Here is an 18,972-nt window from a genome sequence, read left to right as displayed (position 1 = left end):
CATTCTTTATCTCATGGAGTCTGCTAAATACCCCCATAGAACACGTATTATCAAGCCCAGTGCACGGGAGGAAATGAGACTCCTCAGAAGGTAAAATGATTTGGCCAGGCACGGTGGCTCACGCCTGTAATCCCAGCACTTTGGGAGGCCAAGGCGGGTGGATCACCTGAGGTCAGGAGTTCAAGAACAGCCTGGCCAACATGGTGAAACCCTGTCTCTAATAAAAATACACACAAAAAAATTAGCCAGGCGTGGTGGTGCACATCTGTAGTCCCAGCTACCAGGAGGCTGAGGCAGGAGAATCACTTGAACCTGGGAGATGGAGGTTGCAGTGAGCTGAAATTGTGTCACTGCACTCCAGCCTGTATGACAGAGCAAGACTCTGTCTCAAAAAAAAAAAAAAAAAAAAAAAGCTGGGGCAGGGTGGCTCATGCCTGTAATCCCAGCACTTTGGGAGGCCAAAGCAGGTGGATCAAGAGGTCAGGAGTTTGAGACCAGCCTGCCCAACATGGCGAAACCCCGTCTCTACTAAAAATACAAAAAATTAGCCAGGCGTGGTGGCGGGTGCCTGTAATCCCAGCTACTCGGGAGGCTGAGGCAGGAGAATTGCTTGAACTTGGGAGGCGTAGGTTGCAGTGAGCTGAGATCATGCCACTGCACTCTAGCCTCGGTGACAAGAACAAAACTACGTCTCAAAAAAAAAAAAAAAAAAGGTAAAATGATTCACGAAGGTCTGACAGCAACTGATTCAGCAAATATTTACTGAGCACCTGGATGTGCCAGGCACAGTTCTAGGCACTGAGAGAAAGAAATTAACAAAAAAGACATGGTCCACTCCTCACAGAGCTGATATTCCAGATGGGAAGCCAGATAGTAAACAAATGCATTATATAATGCCAGGAAGAATAATAAAGCAGGAAAAGGGACAGACACTCAGAGTGACAAGGCCACAAAGCTGGAGCCAGGCTTAGAATTCGGGTCTCTGAGCTTCCAGATGGATAAACAGGTGGAGGTTCCTGGACAGTGGCCACCTGGGGAGGGCATGGAAGCTCCATACCCCTTCCCCCATACTTTCCCCTATTCATCTCTTCATCTGTATCCTATATAATATCCTTTATAATAAACAAATAAACTAAAAAAATGAATTCAGGTCTCCCTACTCTGGTCCAAAGATGACTTTTTTCATAACACGACTGTCTTACAGACTAGGTGCAGAAATACCAATGATAAAAGTAGCATGGAGGCCAGGCGCAGTGGCTCATGCCTGTAATCACAGCAGTTTGGGAGGCCGATGCAGGCGGATCACCTGAGGTTGGGAGTTCGGGACTAGCCTGACCAACATGGAGAAACCGCGTCTCTACTAAAAAAAATACAAAATTAGCCGGGCGTGGTGGTGCATGCCTGTAATCCCAGCTACTTGGGAGGCTGAGGCAGAAGAATCACTTGAACCCAGGGGGCGGAGGTTGCAGCGAGCCAAGATCGCGCCATTGCACTCCAGCCCGTGCAACAACAGCAAAACTCTGTCTCAAAAAAAAAAAAAAAAAGGTAGCATGGGCACGGTGGCTCACACCTGTAATCCCAGCACTTTGGGAGGCTGAGACGGGTGGATCACCTGAGGTCAGGAGTTCGAGACCATCCTGGCCAACATGGCAAAACCCCGTCTCTACTAAAAATACAAAAATTAGTCGGGTGTGGTGGCAGGTGCCTGTAATCCCAGCTACTTGGGGGGCTGAGGCAGGAGAATCGCTTGAACCTATGAGGCGGAGGTTGCAGTGAGCCAAGATCGCGCCATTGCACCCCAGCTGGAGCAACAAGAACGAAACTCCATCTCCAAAAAAAAAAGTAGCATGGGGCAAAATTATTAAGGCACTAATTGCTCTGGCCATTCAGAGGAAAGAACAAACTGTTTTGGTGTAAGGCATTCAAGGAAGGTTCCATGACAGGGTTGGTAGCTGAGCTCAACATAAAAGGGTAGAACATAATTCTGACAGGAGATGAAGGTGAGAACATTTCTCCACCCCCAGCAGCCTCTCTCCAGCACACTGTCCTATTTGATATTTTCTTAATAGTCCTTAGGATTTCCTGACATTCTCTGGTTTATCTATTTCTTGTCTGCATGGATCTAGCCTGTTTTCTTCACCACTGCGTCTCTATACAGCACCGTCTACCTTTCTGCTTGATGGAAATATTCTAACTGCACTGTCTGGTATGGTAGCCCCCAGCCATGTGTGGCTATTGAGCACCTGAAGCATAGCTAGTACAACTCAGGAAGTGGATTTTTAATTTAAATGTAAATTTCAATAGCCACCTGTGGCTGGTGACTACCATGTTGGGCAGTGTAGCTCTAGAACCCAGAACAGTGCCTGATATTTAGAAGTTTCTCAATAAATATTTGTGCAATGAGTAAGAGAGTGAATGAACATATTCTGGAAAAGGGATAATATAAGCAAGTGCAGAATGGCACAAAACCCAAAAAGGTATTTGAGAAATAGCAGAGTCAGTTCACAGACACGTGCAGGGAAGTGGCAGGAGGTAGAGCTGCGAGGGGCAGAGACTGACGGGGACTTGGGTGCTCTGCTGCAGAGTTAGCCCTGTGACCTGTGGACAGTGGGCTGGCACTGAGGATTTTTAAAGCAGGTGAATGCCACATGAGCACAGCTGTGGTTCAGGAATACTCATCTAGAGGCCGTGGGAGGGAGGAAATAGAGGGCCTGGGGATCCCACTGCCTGTAAACTGGTCTGCTGGTGGCATGATGAGGAAGGCAGGGGTGAGGTAAGGAGGAGCCAGTCTTCGAGACATGAGTCAGGAGCTTCAGGATTTCAGGGTAAAAGGAGGATCTCAGAACCCCAGGGGCTGTGATTAGGAAGTCCCTCTCATCTTGCCCAGAGTGCTTCCCTTGTCGGTGTCCTGCAGCCAGTGCTGAAAGTCATGATGCTGACAGTGCTGCTTAGACCACTCTGATTGTGGACAGATAAGCCTAAAGGTCTTTCTTTAATATGCGACAACATGAGGCCTCTAATGTCACAAGTTTCCAAATAACTGTCCTGTCCTGACAGCTGAAGGATGAAGGCCATAAGTGTTTCCAAGGCATTTAAGAGCACCAAGAATAACTCTCATGAGGACTTATGGATTTGAGTTCAAATGGTATTGATTTCAAAGTTTCCCCTGTACTGACAGCCCTAGTAAGCGTGGATTCACTGGGTTTATTCCCTGCCCACAGTGCATGATGTCAGTACATTTGGAGAATTCATCTAGACAGCCAAATGAATCAAGGTGACATAAAAAATAGGCCCTGCAATGGGAGTGATGACATTTTAAATACTTGGTGTCAGGAAAACCAGAAACCTGTCACCAAGCATTTAGCATCGCCTCTCTTTTTGGTCTTATCTTCTGGGGCCTCAAACAATGAAACTGTGTTAATGGGAGGTCCTCACAGAGCGAACATGCACTGGCCGGTTTTGGAGACATGTAGTCAAGTGGTGGAAAACGGAACTGGAAAGGTGGTATGGGTTAGAGTTAGGAGGCTTAAACAAAGACATCTAGCTTTGATGTGGTAGGCAGCAAGCAGCCAATGATTATTTCTGAGCACAGAAATGAAAGTAAGTTCTGTAAAAAAAATCACAAACAAAATAAAAATTTAAGTTGGTTCATGATGTGATGCTGGTTGCTGGGCATTTTGGCAAAGTTCTCCAAAGGTAACAACTTTTACAGGCAACGATCTGATCTTTTTTTGGCAGCAACCATGATATCCTAGATTGACAGAAACCATACACAGGGCAAATATTTTCTATGACAGGAAGAGAGTGGGGCTGCCTAAACAGCTTTCACATTGGATCTGTCTCATAACTAGTTACTATGGGTTCCTCTGCACAGGGCTTGGTAGATATTAGCAAGTTTAGGCTTCTCTCTCTGCAAGTAACAGCTCTGAACTCTTTTGGGGGTCACAGATCCTTTTAAGAATATGATAACCAGGCATGGTAGCTCATGCCTGTAATCCCAACACTTTGGGAGGCCAAGACGGGTGGATCACTTGAGGTCAGAAGTTCAAGACCAGCCTGGCCAACATGGCGAAACCCAGTCTTTACTAAAAAAAAAAAAAAAAAAAAAATTAGCCAGGTATGGTGGCGCATGCCTGTAATCCCAGCTACTCGGGAGGCTAAAGCAGGAGAATCGCTTGAACCTGTGAGGCGGAGGTTGCAGTGAGCCAAGGTCACGCCATTGCACTCCAGCCTGGGGAACAAGAGCAAGACTCCATCTCAAAAAAAAAAGAATCTGATAAAAGCTAAGGAAGGACCCTGTGACCCAAAAATGCACGTGAACATTTTTGCATCCAACCCCACTTGTGGGCTACAGATGCTACTAGATGTTTCTTTCAGGCTCTGAGCCTCAGGAGTCAAGACTCAGGGTGCGGCCAATGTGGGGGATGGAGCAGAATGGACCTCGGACTGTGCTACTCCCATGCGTGCTAAGACAGCGTGTGCCAGAGAGGCCTGATCTTGAGCTTAGGATTCATTTGTGGTCTCTCTGGCTCATCACAAACTGGTTGTTGCTTTGTACAAATCCTTTCATCCTTCTGTGCTCCTCCTTTCCAAGCTGTCACACAATGGAAGGCTTGCTGCTTTATCACATCTGTCATTCTGGGTAGCAAAGGGCTTTAATAAAGCCTCCTTTCCAGAGGAAGTTGAAAGCCTAAGACATGTGCTAGCAGAGCAGTGATGGCAGGCCCGAAGGACTGGCGCCTGCCCATGCTGCGGGCCTCTCCTCAGAGAAGCAGTCTGGTGGCCTGGCACAGATGGTAGAGCTGGTTCTGTGGCAGATGCAAGCCAAGCTTGGCACTCAGTGGGCTCCTGAGCAGCTGGCCAGTGCTCTGGGGAATGAATGCTAGGTGACAGTTGGACAGCCCAGCCTCTATCGTGGCTCAGGCTGCTCAGAATATGTCCCTGAGTAAGAAATAGTTTCAGAACCTTCTGGGAGGAAATTCCCTTAAAGGAGGAATTTTCCTTCTATATAGACACTGGAGGAAAAGTCTCTAGCTAGAGGCCAATTATACTGTGGCTTAGCAGTGATAGCGTAACCTCTCGAGATAAACCAACCCAGCTCGTGAGCTGTGGGGTACCTACCAGGAAGGACATCTTCGCCTCGTCAGTACTCTCGATGCCTTTTGTGTCAAATTTGCCTTGCTGGAGGCTGCTGTGCATGATGTTCACGGCACTTGTCACCCCGCGCTGGATGTCCTGGAAGGTGGTGGCAGGAAAGCCCATCCGCAGCTTATTACACAGAACATCCCTGGGGGGCAGGATTGCATAGAGGGATTGACAGTGCTCAACTTGGCCACCAGGACAGAAGGGCCAGTCTTCACCACTCTGACCCAGCAGCACAAGGTGCTCTTTTAGGGGGAATAACCAGTCCTTAAGACCACTGTAGGAGACCTGAGGAGCCAGGGTATGAAAGTAACCAGCACCCCGTCAAGGACACTGATGTGACAAGAACATACAGGGGAGACTGGCCAATCTCTACTGTTTATGAGGCTTTTAGCCATCACCACTGCACTCCCAACAAAGCTGTGCGGCTTAGTGAACGCAGTACCATGTAGGAGTTGAGAACAGGTTTTGAGTCACTCAGTTCTGGATTCCACCACTGACTCCTAAGTGGTGGATCTTTGACAAGGACGGAATCTCCCTAAAGCACAGTTTCTTCATCTATAAAACAGAGCTAACAGTTCCTACTTCATAGGGTTGTTATTAGGACCTCAAAAGCGCAGGAGATTAGCATAGTGCTGGGCCTGTAGCAATGGTACCTATTGGTGGTATTATTCATCTGAACTGCCTGTTCTCTTTCCTACGTCTAAGGGCCCATAGCTCCTTCAGTCTAGTCCAGGGAACAGAAATTTGGCCCATGAGATATATGGCTGACCAACAGCTTCCTGGAGCCAAGGATACTATCTTAGGGATAGGAGCTGATGTCCTGTATAGAACTTAACTAGAATCATGAGGACAAAGGGCAGAAACAAATGGGCCTCAGGAATCAACAGGAAGGGCCTTTCTGCCTAGAAAGGAGAAAGGGAGTCAACTGTACCTGAAGTCAGACTCCAGCTCTGTGGTGGCGAGGTTGATCATGGCACAGAGACAGTCAATGCTGGAGCTGGACAGAGCCCGCCCAATGCACTTCTTAACAATGTAGAAGACATCATCCACCATGCTGGATGTCAACTGGCCCTTCTCATAGGTGTCCAGAGCCACAGCCTACCCAAAAGGCAAAGCCAACACTGAGGGTCCCAGTTGTGCATGTCATGTTCTAGATGATTCTGGGTACACTGGCCCTAGCTCTGCTCCCTTTTCTGTACCTTGTCCATGTTTCTCCCAACATGGCGTCTTCTGGTCATGGATTGGTGTGCATCCTCCTTGTCAAAATAGCTCACTTCCCTATTGATCACTAGGTGAACAAATTAAATATTTCGGGCCTTAGCCCTGCAGAGATCCATTACCTGGGGAGTGTAAGATATCTGCAGAGGCCCTACTTCCCTGAGGCTCCTTACCCACAAACCTTCAGGGAGGTAGGGAACAAGTGGGCTCCCTGAAGAGCTGAGTTGAGCTGTTCTTTTTTAATTCTTGGGAAGGAAGTCCTAGCTGGGTATACAAAGAACACAACGACTCCAAAGATGCTCTCTAAACATACAAAGTGGTACCACTCAATCTGCATGCAAGAGTATTCTCAAAGCAGGACCAAGAAATATGACATGCCTCAGCCATTTCCCTCAGCCTGGCTTCTTGGACCGGAAGCCCCATTTCCAAGAGATGCGTCCTATGTCCTACCTTATTGACAGTCTCCCTCATGAAGTACTCCTCCATGGTAACATATAAGCCAATTAGCTCCTGCATGGTACAGCTCAAAAGGCAGTTATTGAGGAGTTTGTCCAGACACTTCTGGTGCTCTAGGGGACAGCCAAGAAAGGAATACTCATTTTTTTTTCCCCAAGGGAAACAGAGCAACTTTTTTCATTTTTTCAGGTTCCTTTCTAGTCTTTCTTTGAAATATGTACATATTTTACATCGTTATAATCATGATACAGATAGCAATTTTGAATTCTGTTTTAAAAAAGTATATCATAAATATTTTCCATGTTTTCACCTACCTTATTTTTCATAACTATGTGGCATTTCATCAGGTGCATAATCCACATTTTAAAAACTAATTTTTTTATTTTTAACTATTTTTTTTTTTGAGATGGAGTTTCACTCTTGTTGCCCAGGCTGGAGTGCAATGGCGTGATCTTGGCTCACCGCAACCCCTGCCTCCCAGGTTCAAACAATTCTCCTGCCTCAGCCTCCCGAGTAGCTGGGATTACAGGCATGCACCACCACGCCCGGCAAATTTTGTATTTTTAGTAGAGACAGGGTTTCTCCATGTTGAGGGTGGTCTCGAACTCCTGACCTTAGGTGATCCGCCTGCCTCGGCCTCTCAAATTGCTGGGATTACAGGCGTGAACCACCATGCCCGGCCTTATTTTTAACTTTTATGTTGTTTCATGTGAAATTGAGAAAATAACCACTCTATTTTTAGACACCTGGTTATTTCCAAATGTTTTGCCATTACTGGAGATAACAGAATATCACAATAATTGGAGATTATAGTGAATACTTTTGTATGAAAAACTTTTTACTCCTTTTCCATTATTCCCTTAGGATTAATTAATAGGAGTCAAAAGATGTAAGTTTCCATGGCAAAGATAAAAATATATTGGATATAGAATATTTCATTCTCTACACCAGTACTGTCCAGTAGAATTTCTGTGATAATGAAAATATTCTGGTCAGGTGTGGTGGCTCACACCTGTAATCCCAGCACTTTGGGAGTCCAAGGTGGGAGGATCGCTTGGGTCCAGGAGTTTTGAGACCAGCCTGGGCAACACAGCAATACTCTGTCTCTACAAAAAATGAACAAACAACAAGAAAAGAGAAAATATTCCGTATCTGTTATCTGATATAGTAGCCATTAGCCATGTTAGCGACTGAGCACTTGAAATGTGATGAACATAACTTAGGAACTGAATATTTTTTTTTTATTAAATTTTTTTTTCTCAGAATCCAGGTGAGAAAGATGAATTTAAAATTTTATTTAATTGTAATTAAATTTGAATTTGAATTTGAATTCATGAATGGCTACGTATTGGGCAGCACAGCTCTGAATAGTGATAGTCATCATTATTGCTTTTCAGTCTTTTGGCTAAGATCAAGTGATAGTCATCACTGACATTGACAAGCAAACTCCAAATGAGCACACAATTTCCTTTATACACTGATTCTGTAACGCCCCTGCCACATATTATTGGCACAAGCCATGCAGAATGCCACAGATGCTGGGTGGGTCTCAAGTCCCAGCCCAAAGAACCCTGCATATATTTGCCCAGCAGGATTTTTATTTTTTTTAATTTTTTTCCTTTAATTCTTACTTTAGTAGCCAGCAGGAATTAAATGGTCATCTTAAAAACCTAGCGAGTCAATCTGTAAATGAAATGGGACTCTGGCATACCTTTTAAACAATTTATTTATTTATTTATTTTTGAGACAGAGTCTTGCTTGTCGCCCAGGCTGGAGTGCAGTGGCGCGATCTTGGCTCACTGCAAGCTCCGCCTCCCGGGTTCACGCCATTCTCCTGCCTCAGCCTCCAGAGTAGCTGGGACTGCAGGCACCCGCCACCACGCCCGGCTAATTTTTTTGTATTTTTAGTAGAGACGGAGTTTCACCACGTTAGCCAGGATGGTCTTGATCTCCTGACCTTGTGATCCGCCTGCCTCGGCCTCCCAAAGTGCTGGGATTACAGGCGTGAGCCACCGCGCCCGACCTAAAAAATTTTTTAAATGTTTATCTTTTATTATTTAATTTAATTTAATTTTTTAGAGATGGGGTTTCACTATGTTGACCAGGCTGGTCTCAAACTCCTAGGCTCAAGCATCCTTCCTCCTCGGCCTCCCTAAGTTTTGGGATTATGCGTGAGCCACCATACCCAGTCAAAATTTTTATCTTTTAATATAGTGACAGGGTCTTGTCGTGTTGCCCAGGCTGGTCTTGAACTCTTGAGCTCAAGCGATTCTCCTGCCTCAGCCTCCCAAAGTGTTGGGATTACAGGTGTGAGCCACTGCACCCAGCCCCCTTTCTTATCAATGTCAATTATTCCTTGAAAAATTGTGACTGGGGGAACTGGGAGACTGAGAGGGATGAGAGGATTCCTGTACATTATATACTCTTTTTTTTTTTTTTTTTTTTTTTTGAGACAGAGTCTGGCTCTGTCACCCAGGCTGGAGTGCAGTGGCGTGATCTTGGCCCTATGCCCCCCAGGGTTCAAGCAATTCTCCTGTCTCAACCTCCCGAGTAGCTGGGACTACAGGTGCATTGCACCACGCTCAGCTAATTTTTGTATTTTTAGTAAAGATGGGGTTTCACCATATTGGTCAGGCTGGTCTCGAACTCCTGACCTCCGGTAATCCACCCGCCTCAGTCTCCCAAAGTGCTGGGATTACAGATGTGAGCCACCGTACCTGGCCTATGTACTCCTTAAAAAAAAAAAAAAAAAGAACACTTCATTGAAGTATAATTTATATCCCATAAAATTTAAAACAGGGCACCAGTGTCCTCATCTGTAAAGTGATTAGATGGCCTCAAAGATCTAGTCCAATTCTAAAATCCAGTAAATTTAGATTTCTTCCTGGGAGTCAATTTGCCTACAGACCACCAGGGGCTAATAAGTTCCAATTGTTTCCTTAATAAGAGATTTGTGGCTTAACTATTAAGAAACACTGCCAATTATATCTCAACCCTCCCCAAAAATATGGGAAACATTTTTACCTTGCTTTACTTCCTCTGAGGCCATGGAGTCTCCCACCTCAAAATCAGAGCTAATCCTCTTCTTGAGGAAGCGTAAGTATAGCTCACTGCGGGCATTCATCAGGGTGACCTCAGTCAGGATGGGGTCCAGTTCTCTGAGACACATGGAGCAGAAGGAACAGGACGACAATGGATTACCTTAGACACAAGAGCTACAGGGCAAAGAGAGTCCCAAATTCCCCCTCCCCACTGGGCCCATAAGGAACAGCTCTGCCAGATGGCCCTCCTAGCTCTGCTGGCCCAATTAGAATCAGAGATAGCTGTCAATCACATTTTCCATTTACCTGCTTCACCTAAATCATTCACTCCCTAAAATTCTGCCAGACCTAAATAAAAGGTTGGGAGATGTGTCTTCTTTTCTTTACTTTTTTTTTGAGATGGAGTCTTGCTCTGTTGCCCAGGCTGGAGTGCAGTGGCTCGATCTCAGCTCCCTGCAAGCTCCGCCTCCTGGGTTCACGCCATTTCTCCTGCCTCAGCCTCCTGAGTAGCTGGGACTACAGGTGCCCACCACCATGCCCGGCTAATTTTTTGTATTTTTAGTAGAGACGGGGTTTCACTGTATTAGCGAGGATGGTCTCGATCTCCTGACCTCGTGATCCGCCCGCCTCAACCTCCCAAAGTGCTGGAATTACAGGTGTGAGCCACTGCGCCCGGCCTATTTTCTTTTCTTTTTGAGACAGAGTCTTGCTCTGTTGCCCAGGCTGGAGTGCAGTGGTGCAATCTTGGCTCACTGCAACCTCTGCCTCTAGGTTGAAGTGAGTCTCATGCCTTGGCCACATGAGTAGCTGGGATTACAGGAGTGTGCCACCCCACCTGGCAGATTTTTTTTTTTTTTTCAGATTTTTGTATCTTTAGTAGAATTGGGATTTTGCCATGTTGGCTAGGCCAGTCTCGAACTCCTGGCCTCAAGTGATCCTCCTGCCTTGGCCTCTTGAAGTGCTGGGATTACAGGCAAGAGCTACAGTGCCTGGCCTCTTTTGTGGTTTGAATAAAGATTACCTATGACCAGGCATGGTGGCTCACGCCTGTAATCCCAACACTTTGGGAGGCTGAGGCGGGCGGATCATGAGGTCAAGAGATCGAGACCATCCCGGCCAACATGGTGAAACCCCATTTCTACTAAAAATACAAAAATTAGCTGGGTGTGGTGGCGCATGCCTGTAGTCCCAGCTACTCGGGAGGCCAAGGCAGGAGAATCGCTTGAACCCGGGAGGCGGAGGTTGCAGTGAGCCAAGATCGCGCCACTGCACTCCAGCCTGGAGACAGAGCAAGACTCCGTCTCAAAAAAAAAAAAAAAAAAAAAAAGAGGCCGGGCGCAGTGGCTCACGCCTGTAATCCCAGCACTTTGGGAGGCTGAGGTGGGCGGATCACCTGAGGTCGGGAGTTCGAGACCAGCCTAACCTAACCAAAACATGGAGAAACCCCGTCTCCACTAAAAATACAAAATAGCCAGGCGTGGTGGCACATGCCTGTGATCCCAGCTACTAGGGAGGCTGAGGCGGGAGAGTCGCTTGAACCCGGGAGACGGAGGTTGCAGTGAGCTGAGATCACGCCATTGCACTCCAGCCTGGGCAACAAGAGTGAAACTCCGTCTTAAAAAAAAAAAAAAAAAAAAATATCAGTGTCTCATGTGAAAGAAAACTCTCCAATCTCTAATTTAGCCCTGGCAGGATGTTAGGAAATACCATTAAACTGCCCTACACCCATTCATTTATCCTGATGAATAGCCAAAATAATCTTGAAAAATACAAAGTTGGAGGAATCCCACTTTCTAATTTCAAAACTAACTACAAAGCCACAGCAATCAAGACTATGTGGTACTGGCATATGAATAGATATATGGATTAATGGAACAGAACTGTGAGTCCAGATGGTTGACTGATTTTCAATGAGCGCTAGGACAATTCAATAAACAACGAAGGGTCTTTTCAGCAAATTGTGCTAGGACAACTGAGATCCACATGAAAAAGAATCAAGTTGAACCCCTACCTCACATAATATAAAAAAATTAACTTCCTTTGCACACTGAAGTCCAAGAGGTCTTTTCTTTCTTTCTTTTTTTGTTTTGAGATAGGGTCACTGTCTCCCAGGCTGGAGTACAGTGGCACAATCACAGCTCACTGCAGGCTCAGCTTCCCTGGGATCAGGCAATCCTCCCACCTCAGCCTCCCAAGTAGCTGGGATTATAGACATGTGCCACCATGTCTGGCTAATTTTTGTATTTTTGGTAAAGACGGGGTTTCCCCATGTTGTCCAGGCTGGTCTCAAACTCCTGGGCTCAAGTGATCTGCCCACCTCTGCCTCCCAAAGTGCTGGGGCTACAGGTGTGAGCCACCTTGGCACCTGACCCCAAGACATCTTTACAAACATAAATCTGGTCATATCATATAGTTTCCATACCTCTCAGAATACAAGACTCTGAACAGCCTGACTCTAATGATCTCTCCATATCCACCATTTCAGGCTCTCCTCTACTCTTTGAACTTCAGCTACACTGGCCTTCTTTCAGTTTTTAAAATACACATGACCTTTGCACATGCTTTCCTTGCTCTATCTGGAATACTCCTCACATCTTAAGTCCTACTTACTCTTAAGGTCTCAGATCTAAGGTCATTTCCTCAGGAATTATTTCTTCAACTTTCCCATACTAGGCTACATCTCTTTATGACATGCTGTCCTGCACCCTACACTCAGTATATCACAGTGGCTGACAGCATCCACTCTAGAGTCAGACTGCTTGGATTCCATTTCTCACAGCCATTTTCTAGCTGCATGACCTTGGGCAAGTCATCTGACCTCTCCAGCCTTCAGTTTCTTCCTCTGGAAAATGTTTATGGATTAAATCAGTGATTTTCTACTGAGGGCGATTTTATTCCCAGCTCCCCCATTCCCCTACCCATACCCCCCTGGGGTATTTTAGCATCTAGTGGATAGAGGCCAGGGATGCTGCTAACCATCTTACAATGCGTAGAACAGTCCCCACCTAACAAAAAATTATCCAGTCAAGGCTGGGTGCAGTCGTTCACGACTGTAATCCCACTACTTTGGGAGGCTGAGAGGTTAGGAGTTCAAGACCTGCCTAGACAACACGGTGAAACCCCCTCTCCACTAAAAATATAAAAATTAGCCAGACATAGTGGTGAGTGCCTGTAAGCTCAGCTACTCGGGAGGCAGAGGCACGAGAACTGCTTGATCCTGGGAGGCGGAGATTGCAGTGAGCCGAAATTGAGCCACTGCACTCCAGCCTGGGTGACGGAGTGAGTGAGATTCTATTTAAAAAAAAAAAAAAAAAAAAGAGGCCGGGCACGGTGGCTCACTCCTGTAATCCCAGCACTTGGGAGGCCGAGGCGGGTGGATCACAAGGTCAGGAGTTTGAGACCAGCCTGGCCAAGATGGTGAAACCCCATCTCTACTAAAAATACAAAAATTAGCCAGGCACACTGGTGGGGCGCCTGTAATCCCAGCTACTTGGGAGGCTGAGGCAGGAGAATTGCTTGAACCCGGGAGGCGTAGGTTGCAGTGAGCTGAGATCATGCCACTGTACTCTAGCTTGGGTGACAGAGCAAGACTGTCTCAAAAAAAAAAAAAAAATCCAGTCAAAATGCCGTTAGTGCAGAAGTTAAGAAACCTTGGATTAAATGATTTAATATTTGTTAAGTGTTCAGAATAGTGTCTGGCATACAGTTGACATTACATATGTATTAGCTATTGCTGTTATCTACTTTATAGACCATAGATGCCACGAAGAAAAAATTATGTTTGCTTGCTCACTTTGCTTGTTGCCATATCAAGGACTAGTATCTGGCACATGTGTACTCAGTAAAACTTTGATTGAATGAATATATTTTATGTTTGGATTTTCTTCTTTTTTTTTTTTTTTTTTTTTTTTGAGACAGTCTCACTCTGTCACCCAGGCTGGAGTGCAGTGGCACGATCTTGGCTCACTGCAACCTCCACCTCCCGGGTTCACGCCATTCTCCTGCCTCAGCCTCCCAAGTAGCTGGGACTACAGGCACCCGCCAACACGCCCAGCTAATTTTTTGTATTTTTTTTTAGTAGAGACAGGGTTTCACCGCGTTAGCCAGGATGGTCTTGATTTCCTGACCTCGTGATCCACCCGCCTTGGCCTCCCAAAGTGCTAGGATTACAGGCGTGAGCCACCGCGCCCACTGGATTTTCTTCTAAGAAGCACGTTATTTTTATTGTAAAAAAGTAGGCTGGGTGCGGTGGCTCACACCTGTAATCCCAGCACTTTGGGAGGCTGAAGGCAGGCAGATCATGAGGTCAGGAGATCGAGACCATCCTGGCTAACACGGTGAAACCCCGTCTCTACTAAAAATACAAAAAATTAGCCGGGCATGGTGGCGGGCACCTATAGTCCCGGCTACTCAGGAGGCTGAGGCAGGAGAATGGCGTGAACCTGGGAGGTGGAGCTTGCAGTGAGCCGAGATAGCGCCACTGCACTTCAGCCTGGGCGAAAGAGTGAGACTCTGTCTCAAAAAAAGAAAATAAATAAAATAAATAAAAGTTTGGCTGGATACAGGGGCTCATGCCTGTAATTCCAGTGCTTTGGGAGGCTGAGGCAGGGGGAATCACTTGAGATCTGGGGTTCAAGACCATCCTGGGCAACATAGCAAGCCCTCATCTCTACAAAAAATTAAAAAATTGGCCAGGTATGGTGGCTCATGCCTGTAATTCCAGCACTTTGGGAGGCCGAGGTGGGTGGATCACCTGAGGTCAGGAGTTTGAGACCAGCCTGGCCAACATGGCAAAACCTCATCTCAGCCGGGTGCGGTGGCTCATGCCTGTAATCCCAGCATTTTGGGAGGCTGAGGTGGGTGGATCATGAGGGTCAGGAGATCGAGACCATCCTGGCTAACACAGTAAAACCCTGTCTCTACTAAAAATACAAAAAAAAAAATTAGCTGGGCATGGTGGTGGGCGACTGTAGTCCCAGCTACACGGGAGGCTGAGGCAGGAGAATGGCGTGAATCCAGGAGGCGGAGCTTGCAGGGAGCCGAGATCGTGCCACTGCACTACAGCCTGGGTGACAGAGCGAGACGCCGTCTAAATAAAAAAAAACCTCATCTCTACTAAAAATACAAAAAAATTAACCGGGCGTGGTGGCACCTGCCTACAGTCCCAGCTACTTGGGAGGCTGAGGCAGGAGAATCGCTAAACCTAGCAGGTGGAGGTTTTCGTGAGTCGATATCACACCATGCCACTGCACTCCAGCCTGGGCAACACAGCGAGACTGCCTCAAAAAAAAAAAAAAAAAAAAAAACATTTAGCTGGGAGTGGTGACTGTAATCCTAGCTAGTCAGGAGCTACTCGGGAGGCTGAGGCTGGAGGATCACCTGAGTCCATGAATTGGTGGTTACAGTGTGCTGTGATTGTGTCACTGTACCACTTCACTCCAGCCTGGGAAACAGAGACCCTGTTTCTAATTAAAAAAAAAAAGTAAAAGTTTAAAATTTTAGGATAGTAGTTACCTTTGTGGGAAGGGAAAAGGAGAGTCACTCTGGGGGCTTCAAAAGTGTAGTCATGCTACATAAGAACATTTTGGTCAAAAATGAACTGCTGGGCTGGGCATGGTGGCTCATGCCTGTAATCCCATCACTTTGGGAAGACTTTGGGAGGTGAGAGGATCACTTGAGCCCAGGAGTTCGAGACCAGCCTAGGCAACATGGCAAAACCTCATCTCTACAAAAAAATACAAAAATTAGCCCAGCATGGTGGTGTACAATATGTGTACACCAGCTACTGATATGTGTCCCAGTTACTCGGGAGGCTGAGGTGGGAGGATTGCTTGAGCCCAGAAGGTCAAGGCTGCAGTGAGCCAGGATCATACCACCGTACTGCAGTCTGGCCTGAGCAACAAAATAAGACCCTATCTCAAAAAAGCAAAAAAAACCCCAAAACAACAACAAAAAAAACTGTATCGGTATACACAAGAGTGTTCCCATAATATTATACCTTTTCTATGTTTCTATGGTACAGTACATAATACTGTACCTCTTCTATGTTTAGATATGTTTAGATATACAAGTACTTACCATCGTGTTATAATTGTCTATGGTATTCAGTATAGTAATATGCCATACAGGTTTATACCCTAGGAGCAATAGTTTGTATCATATAGCCTAGGTGTGTAGTAGGCTAAGTACACCCTACGATGTTGACACATTGGAAATCGTCTAATGATGTATTTCTCAGAATGTACTCCAGTTGTTGGCAGGGTATGGTGGCTCATGCCTATAATCTCAGCATTTTGGGAGGCCGAGGTGGGCGGATCACTTAAGGTCAGGAGTTTGAGACTAACCTGGCCATCATGGCAAAACCCTGTCTCTACTAAAATTAAAAAACTAGCTGGGAATGGTGGTGCACGCCTGTAGTTCCAGCTACTTGGGAGGCTGAGGGAGTAGAATCGCTTGAACCTGGGAGGCAGGGGCTGTAGTGAGCCAAGATAATGCTACTGCACTCCAGCGTGGGTGACAGAGTGAGACTCTGTCTCAAAAAAAAAAAAAAAAAGTATTCCAGTCATTAAATGACACGTGATTGTGATGATTATAATTTATTATTTATTTATTTTTTGAGACAGAGTCTCGCTCTGTAACCCAGGCTGGAGTGCAGTGGTGCAATCTTGGCTCACTGCAACCTCCGCCTCCTGGGTTGAAGTGATTCTCCTGCCTCAGCCTCCCGAGTAGCTGGGACTACAGGCGCGCACCACCATGCCCAGCTAATTTTTGTATTTTTAGTAGAGATGGCGTTTCACCATATTGGCCAGGCTGGTCTCGAACTCCCAACCTTGTGATCCACCTGCCTTGGTCTCCCAAAGTGCTGGGATTACAGGCGTGAGCCACCGCGCCCGGCTGATTATGATTGATTACACAATTTATTTATATATACTTTTGTTCATATGATACATTGCACTGAAAAATAAGAGTAATTGATAAAATATTTTAAAAACACAGACCACACTGTAACAGAGTAGTCTGAATTATATTACATGATTACCAATTCAAACTCTTGTGGGCTGAAGAAGAGAGAAGGATTATTACCTTGGTTCGATTTTTTCTGTTGTAGAATTTCTCATCAAGTTGTTCTGAACATGCCGGAACTGCAACATACCACAGGAATGAGAATATTCTTCCCCACCCCCACATCTATTGGCCTCTTGCTGGTCACTCCAAACTTTTGGCATACAAGAACATTTAGATTTAGTTTGCTTACCAGGTTTACCTTCCCTTCAAGCCAGCAGTGGGCTTTCAGGATGACAGGCCAAAGATTTGTTTTTGGGTTGGATGCTAATAATACTCACCTCTATTACTGTGCTTAAAAGTCACGCTAATGGTGTTCCAATAGACTACTGTTTATAGTCTCCTAGTCTGGAGTTCTAGAAATACAATTGTATGAGGCCACTCCTATTTCTATGTCGTACTTTTACTTTCTCTGCTCAAAAGAAGGAAAAAATAAAGTTCTGAAAAAGCAAACGTTATCTTTAACATCTTAGGAATGAAGGGGAAATTGGAGACAATTACTTGGACACTTAATAGGACCTCAAGAAATAGAATTGTCATTATATCATTAGAGGGCACTGTTGCACATTTTGTGATAGAGAACTGGTTTACTACTTCTGCTGTGTTCTTTTCAGGAAGCTCTTTTTATTTCCGTTTTGGTCTTGAACTGAGGCCATCATCATCTCGACAACACCTCAAGTCCAAAGTAAGCTGGCAATGGGCAAGATGCAGGCCAGTGTGCGCTTAGCATTTATTTTTCTCCTGTCTGCACCTTTTTTTTCACTTTTTCAAACCCTACAATTTATTCTACTCAGTGTTCCTCGCTAAAGCTGCTACCAAACCCCACCTGTAGCTTCCCCTGCTCACCTGCTGGTGGTAGTCCCTTTGCTTGATGAACTTGTCTACCACCTTCTCCACCTGTCTGTCACATTCCACCTGCAGATATTTGATCAGGGTATAGAGTCTCCCTGGCCCATAATAGGTCTCCACTATTGGCTGGTGGGTCTCCACAATGCGGGCAATCCCTAGAAGGGAGGAATCAATAGGGTTATATTCCAAGTATTCTTCCTACAAAATAAACTTGCTCCCATCCAGGACTAACTGAAGGTCTAGCTCAATCCTTTTGGCTGCTTCACTTTCTAAAATGAACACAAATAGGCCTAGTCAATGCTAGGGGTTGCTAGGCAAATATGTTAAATACGTACAGTGCTTGGTACACCAGCAGGCATTTGGTAAGTTACATTGATACTGTTTTCTACAGCAGCATCTTTGGAAATCAGCATCACTCGCTTTCCAGTAATTTATTTTAGGGTTAAATTTATTCTTACAGAGTTTGGGGTTTGAGGGTTAGGCAGGATCAAAACACTGGAGAGACTCTAATCTTTGCTAATCAGGCACTGAATCTGGAAGTTATTTAATTCTCCAATCAATTAATACACAATAAACTACATGATTAAATTAAAGTCATCAGGCTAGAAGGGTGAGAAGAAAGGCTAGGATGCAGGGGTCATATACAGTCTCCAGTCTCTCTAGAGTGGAGAAAGAGGCTCACCTTCAAACAGAAGAGTAAGTGTATCTGCAAAGATGACTGCAGCTCTCCGATCACTCATGTCTGTCCCCAGCACCATGAGCAGATTCTCCTCAGCTTTACTGGCCACCTAAAAAAGGAGAAAACCCACACACATTCCTCAGAAAGGTCACCTTCACACCAGGTATATCTCAGTTTTCCAAAAATCCTCCCATTGGCTTTCTTTTTTTTCACATTTCCCTTGATGTCTGGAAGCCCAGGCAGCACAGAGGAAACTCCCTTGAGAGACAGTCTGAGCATCAGGCAGGACAAGGAAAGTGAGCATGGTGTAGCTCTTCTTCCATTATTTTCTTCTCTTGGAAAATATGGACTGCCATTAGCCAAGGGAGAGAGTCCCCAGTTTCAACAATCTTCTCAAAGGGTAACTTTCTATTATTTTTTAAAATAAGACAGAAACTCACTCTGTTGCCCAGGCTGGAGTACAAGGGAGCCACAGTCATAGTTCACTGTGGCCTTGAACTCCTGGACTCAAGTGATCCTCTC

At 45.7% G+C, this 18,972-nt stretch overlaps 1 protein-coding gene across 3 annotated transcripts in view; it reads right to left on the bottom strand.

Annotated features, from left to right (window-relative positions):
• COG4 (component of oligomeric golgi complex 4) overlaps window positions 1–18,972 on the bottom strand; it is a 42,654-nt gene that overhangs the window by 10,876 nt on the left and 12,806 nt on the right. For all 3 annotated transcript variants that reach the window (XM_016930110.2, XM_054669556.2, XM_054669557.2), the window contains 7 exons: window positions 18,454–18,559; window positions 17,769–17,926; window positions 16,944–17,002; window positions 9,844–9,977; window positions 6,814–6,932; window positions 6,077–6,243; window positions 5,122–5,287 (listed from right to left, as the gene is read on the bottom strand). In XM_016930110.2, coding sequence (XP_016785599.2) covers window positions 5,122–5,287; window positions 6,077–6,243; window positions 6,814–6,932; window positions 9,844–9,977; window positions 16,944–17,002; window positions 17,769–17,926; window positions 18,454–18,559 — 909 coding nt within the window. The remainder of the gene's footprint in view (window positions 1–5,121; window positions 5,288–6,076; window positions 6,244–6,813; window positions 6,933–9,843; window positions 9,978–16,943; window positions 17,003–17,768; window positions 17,927–18,453; window positions 18,560–18,972) is intronic.

The sequence above is a fragment of the Pan troglodytes genome, chromosome 18, assembly GCF_028858775.2.
Source record: "Pan troglodytes isolate AG18354 chromosome 18, NHGRI_mPanTro3-v2.0_pri, whole genome shotgun sequence".
NCBI classification, from domain to species: Eukaryota; Metazoa; Chordata; class Mammalia; order Primates; family Hominidae; genus Pan; species Pan troglodytes.
This window is presented reverse-complemented; position numbering and strand designations above follow the sequence as displayed.